The 12,920-nt window shown below is 43.2% G+C and overlaps 1 protein-coding gene across 1 annotated transcript in view; it reads right to left on the reverse strand.

Annotated features, from left to right (window-relative positions):
- The window catches only part of ERC2 (ELKS/RAB6-interacting/CAST family member 2), a 944,454-nt gene that overhangs the window by 594,577 nt on the left and 336,957 nt on the right, over positions 1 to 12,920 (reverse strand). Inside the window, exons 9-10 of the mRNA XM_040408024.1 lie at positions 11,708 to 11,848; positions 10,008 to 10,148 (exon numbers count right to left, since the gene is read on the reverse strand). Coding sequence (XP_040263958.1) covers positions 10,008 to 10,148; positions 11,708 to 11,848 — 282 coding nt within the window. The remainder of the gene's footprint in view (positions 1 to 10,007; positions 10,149 to 11,707; positions 11,849 to 12,920) is intronic.

A 12,920-nucleotide genomic window follows, 5' to 3' on the forward strand; every position in this document is an offset into this window, starting at 1 on the left:
TAGGAAGAGGTTAAAGGGGTTATCCAAGACCAAAAACCTCTTTGCAGAAGAGCAGGCTGGTTGCAAGGGTTAAAAACAAACAAATAAAACCTTATCCTTTGTCAACACTCCGGATTCAATGTCGAGCTCTTTTCTCCTTCCTTTCTGGTCCCTGCTGGAAATGAGACATGTTATAATGCTGTCGGCCACCCGATGGCCTCAGCAGTGGCACAGGTCATGTGACATGCCTGCACATATCAGCAATGAGGCCATTCATTAGAGGAAAGGGGAGCTTAGTGCTAGAATCAGACCACCGGTGAAAGGAGAGGTTTTTTGGGTTTGGAAGCCATACACCAAGCCTGCCTGTGTGAAAAGGGGTTCTTAGTCTTGAAGAAACCAATTGAAAATTTTATAGTAAAGAAACTGTTCTCCACATATATCTGAGCGTGAAGAACACTTCACTTCATCAAGGGTCTGACAGAGCCAATATATTCAATTCTTCTGGAGATTATCAGGAGAGGTAATCACTATTTGATTGGTGTGGGTCTGACTTATGGCCCCCCCACAGATCTGCACAATAAAAGAAGGCCTGCACTTCTATTGGACAAGCTGCAGCTTTCATTGTGCTGATCAGTGGGGTTCCTGAAGGTGAAGGCCTGCCAATCAAACACTGATGGCCAAACCCGAGAACAATCCAACAATTGCAAAGCCCTTCAGAATCCCTTAAGACCCTGTTGAGGAACACATGATGATAAGGAGTCATGCTCACTTTTTTTATGGCTCTGAGTTGTACTGATCTGTAATTCTAATTCCATGGACCTATGCTGTACCTCTGTGTCTCCAGGTTTTTCCCACAAATTCTATGAAGTTCTTCAAGAAAAATGGTGTGATGCTCTATCACATGTCACATTATATGTAGTGCCTACAGGTCTATAAAATGGACATGCCGCGACTCTAGAAGACTGTGTCCTAAATACAAAAATTCAGAGCAAATCTTAATGCACAGCCATTAACTACAGCAGATACTAGTGCAAATATTTTTGGGAGGACTGAAGGTCGCTGGGATCTTTCACATTGATTTTTTGCATAAATTAAAACTACATTATGGGCTCACAAAAACAGGAGGTGTTGTCCATAGCATAGATTCGTAATGTCACCAGCAGTGACCTATGGTGACTAAACATTAATAGATGTATAATATGGTTAATTCCTTTAGTTTTTGATGTCTCTAGTTTGCCCAAGGCCCTCCATGCAGTCCACTCCTGACGAAGCAACCAGGTTTTAAATATCTATCTGTCAATTGTTATCAACTGTTATAACATTTTGAAGCAAGAATTTCCTTTCTTAATTACTTTCAAAGGCACATTTACAGAATGTGAAACAGTCCAGAACGAAACATATATAAGCATATTTCCACTTCCATACACGTTCTTAAAACAATATATTACGGTAAATTAAGAAAAAAAATACTTGCATGCACATTATACAATGCAGGATCCTTCAGCGTAAGATACACATCAAATCTCTATATTTCCACTCTACTAAAGCTATACTGACTGAAGAGACCTTGTCCATCGTTCATAGCTGAATCCTATAGAAAAATGTTCCATCAAATGCTGTATTATGGAGGTATTCTCCCCTAGAATGATTGCTTCTAGATGATGCTACACAGTGGCACCAAATGATGGCACGCAGAGTTAAATGGCTACGTCATATACTTTTTAATTGGCTAAGCACCACCTGCCATAGATTTACAGTGGGCGGTCCAGGTCCACAAAACCCACACCACGGTATATTTATGGCACGGCCGAAGAATGCCAAGAGCCCTGGAGAGAAACATGCGGCTTTCACAGCTTCCGTATTCTCTGCTTTCACATATACAGAGCTCAATAATTCATGTGATTCTAGGACGCTGCTGCTGCTAGGTCTAACTAGTCCCGGCCTGATGGAAAAAAAATTTTTTCTTATTTTCCAGCTCCAAATCCTAGTTGTGTTTTACAGTCGGATGTGTCCTATAGTAAAAAAAATACGGTACTTTAGCCAAACCCAATAAAAAGTCTATTTTAGGGTGATGCTATACCGTAATTAGCGCTGAGCAAATCGAAGTATCCAAAGTGGACTTTGATCCGAATTTCAGGGAAAACTTGCTCGTGCTTCATGGTAACAAATCAATTTTCCCTGAAATTGCATTAAAAAAAATATAATAATACTCACCTCATCCATTTGAGCACGAAGATGCTGCCGTGGCCATCTTGATTGAAGATCCCGCGGGATCTCTCATTAAAGATGACCTCAGCGGCCTCTTCGCGCTCAAACAGATGAGGTGAGTATTATCATAATTTTTTTAACACCTGAAAGACCTCATTATTCATTTCAGATGCAGCGATCCGCAATGAACGCGGCATCTGGGTGGTTCAATGACAAGGAGAGGCGTAATCCCCGCTCATCTCTAGCTATAATACTACTACAAAAAACAGCTATGATATAAAAATCATATTTTTACTTTTTTATAAGCCTAAAATAAATCTTTAAAAAGCATAAATTAATGTTATAAACATTATATGATAGAAACCTGCATTATTCAGAGAAAAAGCCCCAAAAACATAGCCTAAATTAAAAAGTGATAGCCATTAAAATGAGTTAAAAAAAAAACCTGAAGACCAAAATTACCCTGGTCCTGAACCAGTTAACATAGGGTAGTTTTTTTCCCATATACTTTCTCATATATGATCCCGTTAGAATCACTTTGAAATTAGTGGGTGGATAAATCCTAACAAGAATTTAGAAAACTACAGGAAACCTAATATCCAAAATAGCTCATTTCCAAGTGATTCTTCACAAAAGATCTCCCACTTGTTTAGGGCCATCAGTAGATGAACATCCAGCAGGTCTGCATTGTGCAAATAAAGCACCGTAAAGAAGACTATTCTCCGCTGGCTCCAGGAGACCGGGACCTAATACAGTGTTGTACTGGCAAGGATGGGAACCAGTTTTCCTTCCTCTGTTTCACAGCGAGCTTTGGCTCAGAATACAACCCCTAAGGCCGCGCTCTGCTGTGCGGAAAACAGACACTGAATGGGGAGACTTGCTGGGCCGTGAAGCAAGACCAAATTAAATTCTGCTTCCCTGGTGAGGACACATCGTGTACATCTGGCCTTCAACATACTTGCGCTCATTGCTAAAATTGTGCATCGCTCTGTGTCTAAAATATTGTCGAGTTCTGTAAAATCAAGTTGGGCTGCAAGTTCCCACAACATAAGGCCCAGATACCGTATGTCTTGTGGCTCATCGGCTACAGGTTATTTGTGATGAAAAGACGGAAAGGAACTGGAATGAATAAATCTATAAAACTAATAAGTGCAGATGAGAACAATGAACGGGTCGAGCTGGAGCCTCGGAGACGAGAGAAAATGTTGCACAATGCAACACAGGGACATTTCTGCATTGCCTGGGCAAAACCGAGGACTGCAATTTGGGAAATTGTAATTGTCAGAACTGTCCTTGGGGCTTTCATTGTAAAAACCACATGTTAGTCAGACAATGATTAAAGCTAAGAAACTGCTTATTTGAATTATCAGAAACCATGTCAGCACCGAGAAGGCAGTGCCTGAGCAACGTCAACTATTGCAGTGCGCGTCATTAACCTGCATTCGGCCTGGTGGGCCAACGGGTGGCATTTTCTGTCATACAGACACCTGCAGGGATGCTGACGAAAATGCCAGTTGGAAAACAGATGGATTATCAAGAACTTTACTCAAGGGCAAAGTATGTAAGGTTGTAAGGTGAAAGGCCAGGCCAAGTCACTACTTTCTATGTAATTTTTTACCTATACCAGGGATCAGCAACCTTCAGCACTCCAGCTGTTGTGAAACTACAATGCCCAGCATGCTCCTTTCACTGTGGGTGTTCAGAGAACTGCCAAGCAAGTGTGCATGATGGGAGATGTAGTCTCACAACACCTGGAGTGCCGGAGGTTGCTGATCTCTGACCTACACTATGGAGAAGGGAAGATGGCAAATATTCAAATATGCCCAATTTCCGAAGAACAGATGGCAGCTGAGTCACAGTACTGGACCACTGACTTCCTAGTAAAAGGAAGGATGGGAGCTGGTAATGGACTTTTTTTCTCCTTTACAGTTGGATTCTCTAAAGAGGTTGTCTGGTTCTACATATTGATGTCTTAATGTACTTAAGATACGACCACACGGCACAGTCATGTCGCGGTTGCTGTGGCCATGCTGCGGTCAAGTACCTCATGGCCATAGCTAGCTCTTGTTAACTAATGAAGATGGCACTGTTTAGTCTGTCTGCATCGTTAATGGCCGTACGATATTGAAGGTGCCATGCGGCCATTAACAATGCAGACCAACTAACCAGTGCAGTCTTCGTCAGTAAACAAGAGCCAGCTGTGGGCCATACAGCCATGTTGTACTCGATCTTGTTGCAACTGCGACACAACCTCGCCGTGTGGTTGTAATCTTCAGACAGGACATCAATATCAGATGGTTGCAGGTCCAGCACTTGGCACCCCCACCAATCAGCTGTGATCAGCAGCCGCTGGTGCTGGAAATAACACAGGAATGAACCAGAAGCACAGCTCCGTATACAGTGTAACGGCCGTACAGCGTTACTGCAGCTCAGTTCCCAGAACTGATCTGATATTGATGACAACCTTCCCCATTCACTGCTACAACAACGCACTAGGCGGAAGTCCCATAGTGGAGAATGTAGAGCGCACCATGTACCTCTTCATTCACCACAATGGGACTGCCAGAAAGAGCCGATCCAGCAATGAATGGAGGATGGCCATGCTTTCGCAGTGTGATCTCCTTCCCTTCGAAGGCCAGTTCTGGAGAGAGGAGCAGGCCCCAGAGTTTGAACCTGCACCTATCTGACATTGATGGCATATCCTAGTGGGTGCAGCTGTATCCACTGCAACCAGTCTGTCTTAAATAACTGACCTGTTCACCTTAGGCTACTTTCACACTTGCGTTTACATTTTTTCCGTCACAGGATCTAAATACTTGAAAAAAATGCTTCCCTTTTGTCCCCATTCATTGTCAATGGGGACAAAACGGAACTGAACAGAACAGAACAGAATGCTCCAAAATGCATTCCGTTCAGTTTGGTTGCATTCCCATACCGGAGAGCAAGCTGCAATTTTCTTTCCGTCATGGGATGCGGAGCAAAACAGATCCAGCATGACACACAATGCAAGTCAATGGGGAAGGATCCGTTTTCTCGGACACAATAGAAAATGGATCCGTCCCCTATTGACTTTCAGTGGAGTTCATTGGCTATTTAAGAATAATACAACCGGATCTGTTCATAACGGTAATGATGGTTGTATTATCAGTAACGGAAGCGTTTTTGCTGAGCCCTGCCGGATCAGGCGAAAACGCAAGTGTGAAAGTAGCCTTATGTAAGCCAATTAAATGGGTATTTCAACCATGAACATTTATCTCTTAAGCCTGGGATAAGTAATTAATATTAGAACTGTTGAGATCTAATGGTGAGAACCCAACGTCCAGGGTGGAGCGGAGTTGTAAGCAGTAGTAGTGGTCGGGAAGGCTTGCTGATGGTCCACACAACTGTATTGGGGAGAATACGAAATACTGACCTTCATGGCTACAATGGGAGTGGGGACTGGGTTCCATATTTTAGCGACTGGTTTGGTTTCCAGCAATTGGGTATAACAGGTATCAACTACACACTATAGTGAAAACATGATCATGGTTGAAATACCATCCAAGGGAGGTAGCTGAAGACCTCTTTCCATATCACGTTACTAGGGATCCTTTTGGCCCCCCTTCATGTCCTTCCCTATGCTGCGGTATAGGGTGAGCAGAGCAGAGTAATCCATCCCACATTGCAGAGGCTTAATGACAATTACACTTATGGAAAGAGAGTTAAGCTCAAAAGTAATTATTTTAATGACAAAAAAATCTACATATTGATTTCATCTCTAAAACCATCTGGACTTAACAAGTCATTATTGTAATTTCAGAATACATAAATTCTCAGTGTAAACTGAACAACATTAGAAGCCTGAAGGATCCTGCAGGGTATAAAACAAAGTTAACCTATTCACCACCTTCCATGCATGCTAGCCGCACTACCCAAAAAAAAAAGCAGAAGCTACTACGTGAACGTTCCCAGCATTGATACACATATATGATGCAGGCAGAGCCGGAGCATGTGCGCGCGGCCGGAGTGATGCTATGGGAGGAGATGTGCGCAGCTCTATGTCGATGGAGGTAGCATGCTGGGTGGTGTTTCTTAAAGTCACTTACAGGATTGTACATCTGATTGAACAACTGCTCAGCTTGCTACGTTAAGGGAGACGGGAAGGATTGACGTACGCACAAAGGGAAGGGGGAAAAAAAAAAAAAAAGAAGGAAAGATTTAGGAAAACAGATTTAACCGGACGATCTGAGGCTGTCTGCAGAAAACAACTTGTCGTAAATACGCAGCGATGCAAGTTCCTCAGCATTCCATGGCGAAGGCGAGAGAGTCACAAGGGACGCGCTCGTGTTTACCTTGGCTGCTACAAGAGAATGGTTAGGAGCTGAAATGTACGGTTTACTGTTACTTTCCCTTTCTCGAGTTAAATAACCCATGAAATCAAGTAGGCCGTCCACTTCTGATGATACATTAAGTGCTGGACCCCAGCAATGAATCACCAGAAGTGCTTTTAGTGAAGACAGCAATTTATCAAGCAACTTTCAAAGATCGGAATAATAAAAGATTAATTAAGCACCATCGTTAAATACATGTCATTCATTTCGCAAAATGCATATCACTGGGGGTCACGGAAGGAACAGTCAAGGGAGAAGGTCTGTGGGGAAAATTAAGTAGAAGTAAATCACTGCTAGGTCAGACCATCAGTTTTAAGCTCCATTATAAGAAAATATTAGTACCCCAAACCTTGCTGTGGGTTATTAAAGGGGTTATCCGAGATCTATATTGATGACCTGTCTCCAAGATAGGTTATTAATATCAGATTGGTGGGGGTCCGACACCCGGGACCTCTGCTGATCAACTGTTGCTTAGGCCAAGTGATGTCACCGTACATCAGTCACGTGGCCTAGCTGCAGTTCAGCCCCAATCATGTCAATGGGGCTGAGCTGTAATACCAAGCACTGCCCCGGGACAGGTCATCAATATCAAACTGGTGGGGGTCCGACACCCTGTACCTCCGCCGATCAACTGTTAGAAGAGGTCAGGCGCTCCGAGTGCAGTGGCCACTTCTTAGGCCAAGTGATGTCACCGTACATCAGTCACGTGGCCTAGCTGCAGTTCAGCCCCAATCATGTCAATGGGGCTGAGCTGTAATACCAAACACTGCCGCTACACTATGTAAAGCAAAGCGCTGTGCTCAGAAAGCTGCCAGGAGCCGGCAGTACCCACCAGAGCTCCAGCGAGCGCGGCGGCTCCCTTAAACAGTTGATCGGCGGGGATGTCAAGACTCATACCCTCGCCGATGTGATAATGATGACCTATCAGTTCCTGGATAACCCCTTTAAGGACCTGCGATCAAGTTCTAAAATGAAGATGATAGGGAATAAAATGGTTGCCAAGTGGAAACATTTTTATATACTTGTATATATATATATATATATATATATATATATATATATATATATATATATATATGAAGGAAAATGGGCTAAAAAAAAGCATTTTCCCCTTACCAATCCAACACCAGTCGTTATTGGCTCCCTGATCTTTGCTTTCTGAAAGCTGCACCGTGATTGGGCGCTACTGGCCTCAAAGCCATTTAATTCTTTTAGACAGTTTCATAAATTTACCCCATTGTATTACATTTTATGTGATTTTTTTTTATCTATGTGTTAAAAATTAAAAAATAGAAATAATCTCCTGTTGAGCTTCTCTCCCATTTCCCCTGTTGTGGTTCTTCAGAGCAATTTATCAATAGGGAGGTTCATGGCAAGTCCTGGGAGGGAAGGAAAGTGTTCCACGTTGAACCTTGTATTGTACTGACCCACAAACCTGCAGGAAAATTAATGATGCTGCACGTTTATATGGTCTGTTTGCTCCATATGTTAAAGGAGTGAAGAGCTGGTGACTAACTAAGCAAACAACTCTGCGATTAATGAATGTCATTACTGGAACTGAGATGATTTAATAGGAATTTACTTGCCTTCAAGTGGTAACACCAACGAGGCTCCACTTAGAATATTCCCCTGTTAAGATGGAAAGGAGGCACTTTTTCTAAATACCACGTGTGTACGGCCACAGTTAGATTCACTGCCTTGTCTTATGGGCTGAAAGGAAATCTGTCCTCAGATTTGTACCTATGACACTGGCTGACCTGTTACATGTGCGCTTGGCAGCTGAAGGCATCTGTGTTGGTCCCATGTTCATATGTGCCCGCATTACTGAGAAAAATTGTGTTTTATTATATGCAAATAGGCCTCTATGCTGTCCCATTCAGTTCTATGGGGCCTTTTTCTTTCATTGCACGTCTCAGCAAAAAAATGAAACATGTCCTATACTTGTCAGTGAAAATCAGGACATGGTCATATTATAGTCTATGGATCAGCAAAAAAACTAAATACAATACATTTCTTGGCGGGCATGCTGAACTGTCCACAAAAAGACGGATCCACATTTTTGCGGACAGCATACGGCCGTCTGAATGAGCCCTAAGAAATGCTTTGATGCTCCACTCAGACATGCTAAATGGCTGAAGATGAGGTTATGTCCGGGTTCAGCTCTGAAATTGGACAACCCCTTTAATATATGCAAATGAGCCTGTAGGAGCAACGGGGGCGTTTCCATTACACTCCTAGAGGATCTACTCTCTCTGCAACTGCCGAGCCCTCTCCACTTTGATTGATAGGGACAGGTGTGATGACGGTTACACTGCCTGGTCCTCAATCAAAGTGCACACCACAGTTGCAGAGGGAGCAGAGCCTCTAGGTGTAATGGTAACGCCCCCGTTGCTCCTAGAGGCTCATTTGCATATATTAAAATATCATTTTCCTCAGCAATGAAGGCACATATGAACATGGGACCAACACAGATGCCTTCAGCTGCCAAGTGTACATGTAACGGGTCAGCCAGTGTCATAGGTACAAATCTGCTGACAGATGCTCTTTAACTACACTTGTAGCAGCTGCTATGTGGCCCCCCGGCTGTGGGGGCCCACTGTGGTGCAAGAACATTGCTCCCAGGATACAGTGGAAACAGACAGGCCATCAACTGAAAATTCTCGATAACTCTTTTTAAGCCTCACATACAGACATACATGTTCTATTACAGATTAGGGCCATGGATCTATAAGGAACCACCGATTTTTTAAAGATCCATGAGAAAAAAAACAAAAGACTGTGAAATGATATACCACATCCCATATTACAAATATATTCTCACACCGCCCAGCAGCACATGAAGCAGATACAGTTGGTAACATGGGTCCATAGCTGTAATGAAGGTCCATGCCTGCAAAAATGCTCCCTACACACTTGGATGCATTCTTACAGAAAACTTTTTGATTAAATATCACTGCATCTGCTGAAAGTACAGTTACAGTAATGGCTGCAATCTATCACGAGAGCCTCCGTCTGCTCTACAGCTTTGTTTGCACTATAGAAACAATCGCAGCAATAAACATCTTTTGCTTAGTTTAAGCGAATCTCATCCGAAGCTTCAGTTTGGCAATGTGATGACAAAATTCAATCTTGAAAAACAAAACAAAAAAAAAACACAAAAGGCTTTGATTTGTAATGAGGATCCGTTTGGGTTCAGATAAGAGTCACTGCCCTTTCTGGCCCAATAACATGCGGTTTATAGACACTTTCTGTGATAGACTATTGTTTTATTTTTCCCAAGCTCCAATCGCCGCTACTGACAAAACTGTTGTTTCCGAGTTCAAAGAACGCTTTGATGCAGCTGCATCTCTGTGGAGCGCGGTAAAGGCAACCCTTCCTAAATGAGCGATCCAAGGATTTTCAGACCGCTTGTAATCAGCCTCTTGCTACATACAAAGATGCCTTACATACCTTCTTCAACTGGGCTTCCAACTTACTACATTCCTCCTTCTTCTGCTCGATGGCCATTTCTAGAGTTTTCAGCTTGGAGTCTCGCTTCACTCCTGATGAAGCCAGAGTAGATGCATGTTCCTTCATATCAATTAAGCTGGTCTATAGAGAAAAAAAATAAGGGATTTTCTAAGACTAGAACGTCAAAGGAACTTTCAGACTCTTTCTAACTGATGACCTATCATCAGTATCTGATTAGTGGGAGTCTGAAACCCGGAACTCCCACCAATCAAGCTGTTTGAGAAGGTATTGGCACTCCTGTGAGCACCGCAGCTTTTTTCACAGCTTCCCAAGCACATCGCCGTACGTAGACTAGCGGCTGTGCTTCATGTCGCAGCACAGTCCCATTCAATCTAATGGGTCTGAGCAGCTCCTAGGCTACATGACCGTGAATGGCCTAGGGCAGTGATGGCTAACCTCCAGCTGCGGTAAAACTACGACTCCCAGCATGCTCCATTCATTTCTATGGAGTTCTGAGAACAGCCGAGCAAGTGTGCATCTTTGAAGTTGTAGTTTGGAGTGCCGGAGGTTAGCCATCACATGCCTAGGGTACTCTACGAGAAGGCTGCGGTGCTCAAAGGAGCGCCTGGTCCTTGTCAAACAGCTCTTTAATGGTCAGTCCAATTAATATCAGATTGGTGGGGGACTGATTCCTGACACTCTGCTGATAAGCTGACTGAAAGGAGCCACATACTTTTTGTAGTGAATGTGCCTGGTATAGACTTATTTACTTAAACCAAAGTTGCAGTGAGCTGCAGTACCAGGAACAGCCACTAGGATCAGTACAGAGCTGTTCCTGTTCAACATCCAGCTACAAGGCTTGCAAGGAGACACTGGAGATAGATGTATTAAAGTTTTTTTTTCTGGCGTAAGAAATTGATGATCTATCCATGGTCATGAATATCAGATTGGTGGGGGCCTGACACCGAGCACCCCCATCAATCAGCTTTTACCCACAGCCACGGTTCACGGAAATAAACAGTGTATGGAGCCATAACACCAGAGCTCCATACACAGTGTAGTGGGCATTCTTGGGTACTGCAGCTCATTTCCCATCCACTTGAAGGTAGCAGTGCATGAAACAAGAATTCAAGTACACCAGAGAGTCTCCATTGCATGTGCCACCTCTCATGCCTTGCTCTATGTTACAGCTATCATCTGTGAGAGAATTAAAGAATAAAAATAAAATGTTCTCTGGTCATCGGTGGAAGGAAACATTACAGGCAATGCTCCATAGGAAACAGTGCTGTTTACAGAGGGGTGTCTCTGGTTTGGCAGGTTCAAGCTATTTTCCATATTTTGTTTCCCATGGAGCATTGCTGGAAAGATAAATCTCCATACACTGCTGAGTCTCCTCAATGAGAAACAGTATACCCCCTTGCAGTGCATTTCAGCCAACGAGTCCCCAGTTGTGTACGGACGAAGGGCAAGAACCCCAAAACAGTAATGTCTATAAATAGGTCTTGACAGGAATGAGCTGTTTTGCTTTACCTGAAGGAGTAACAGAGGAATAGAACAAAACAGAGTTCAAATAAAAGATGCTACAGAACTGTTATTTCATTTGGGGAATGTTTCACTCTAAACAGACATGTCAGAAGAAAACAGTCAACTGGCAATGTTCTAGACCAGATAAAGCAATCCAATTACCAAGTGCAACCCACCTCTTTTTCCGTCAACTCTGCCTGCAAACTGTTCACTTTTTCTTTTAGATCTTTGTTCTCCTTTTTGTAGTTTTCAATCTCTTCTAGTCTTTCTCTGTCATCTCGTTCCCTTTGTTCTTTTAAACGTTCGATAATTCTCTCCTAAGGATTTAACAAAAGTAAGCAAATAGAAAATTCATTATCATACTGAAAATTGTCCTCACGTCCACCGATGGATCGTCGCTGAATCCCTAGGAAGAGTAGATGTACTGTACCCTTCCGATGGAGTCCAGCAGGACCAATTCTGAATTCTACACTAACTTCTGCACCAATAAGTAAAATGTCCTTAATATGTAAGTCCACAGTTGGCCAGCATGGATAATTTTGATGAGATGTTGTGTCACCGTGTGCTCCATCAGGCCATTGCGCTCTTGGGCTCGTTGCAGTGGAAAGGTAGTTTGAAGAATCAGGCCAGAAGTAAGTGTATAAAAGTCTCTCTTCACTTGCAGAATACAACGTATAGCACATCAGGCCGTATTAACTACAAAGTGCAGTTTGTGGCAGAAGATGAGATATGGTGGCTGGTTGTGTGGTAATTTAATGGTACTTATGGGTATAGGTGTCCACTGTGTGATATAGGGTTTATGTTTGCCTGGCCTGGTGGTTGTTCTAGGTGATGGGTGTCTTGACTTGTTTTCCCGTACTGGCAGCAGGGTCTGTGAAGCTGTGGTTTTGCTGATTATTCTGCTGCTGAAGCTTCCAAAACTGTCCTGGCTCTGATCACTCTGGAGTGATGGTCTTGCAGGAGAATTGGATATGGTCCCTTGGAGTAGGAGGTCTAGCATGCGCTTTCTTCCTCCACTCTGTCTGGACTCCAACTCCCCTTTCTGGCATGAATTGGGAAAGAGGGGAGGAACAGGGTAGTTAGCCCTGTACCTGCCAACCATACCTTCTCTGCTGGAACACAGTGCCAGGTAAGACTATTCACTCTGTCTAGTACGGCAGCTCATTTGCATGAATACTGTAGCTATGAGCTGCAATGATAGACACAACCTAAAGACAGGTGTTGCGCTGATTCTTAAAAAAAATGAAGATCCTTTCTTCTAGTCCTGGTAAAGCCAATTTAAATGACATCTAGATATGTGGATCTATATAGACTCGCATGGTTAGACACCTCTTGCTTGGGTGCCCAAACAACACACTATACCATTGGACTTTAGGAATATCTTCACTT

Source organism: Bufo bufo, chromosome 9 (assembly GCF_905171765.1).
Source record: "Bufo bufo chromosome 9, aBufBuf1.1, whole genome shotgun sequence".
Lineage (NCBI taxonomy): Eukaryota > Metazoa > Chordata > Amphibia > Anura > Bufonidae > Bufo > Bufo bufo.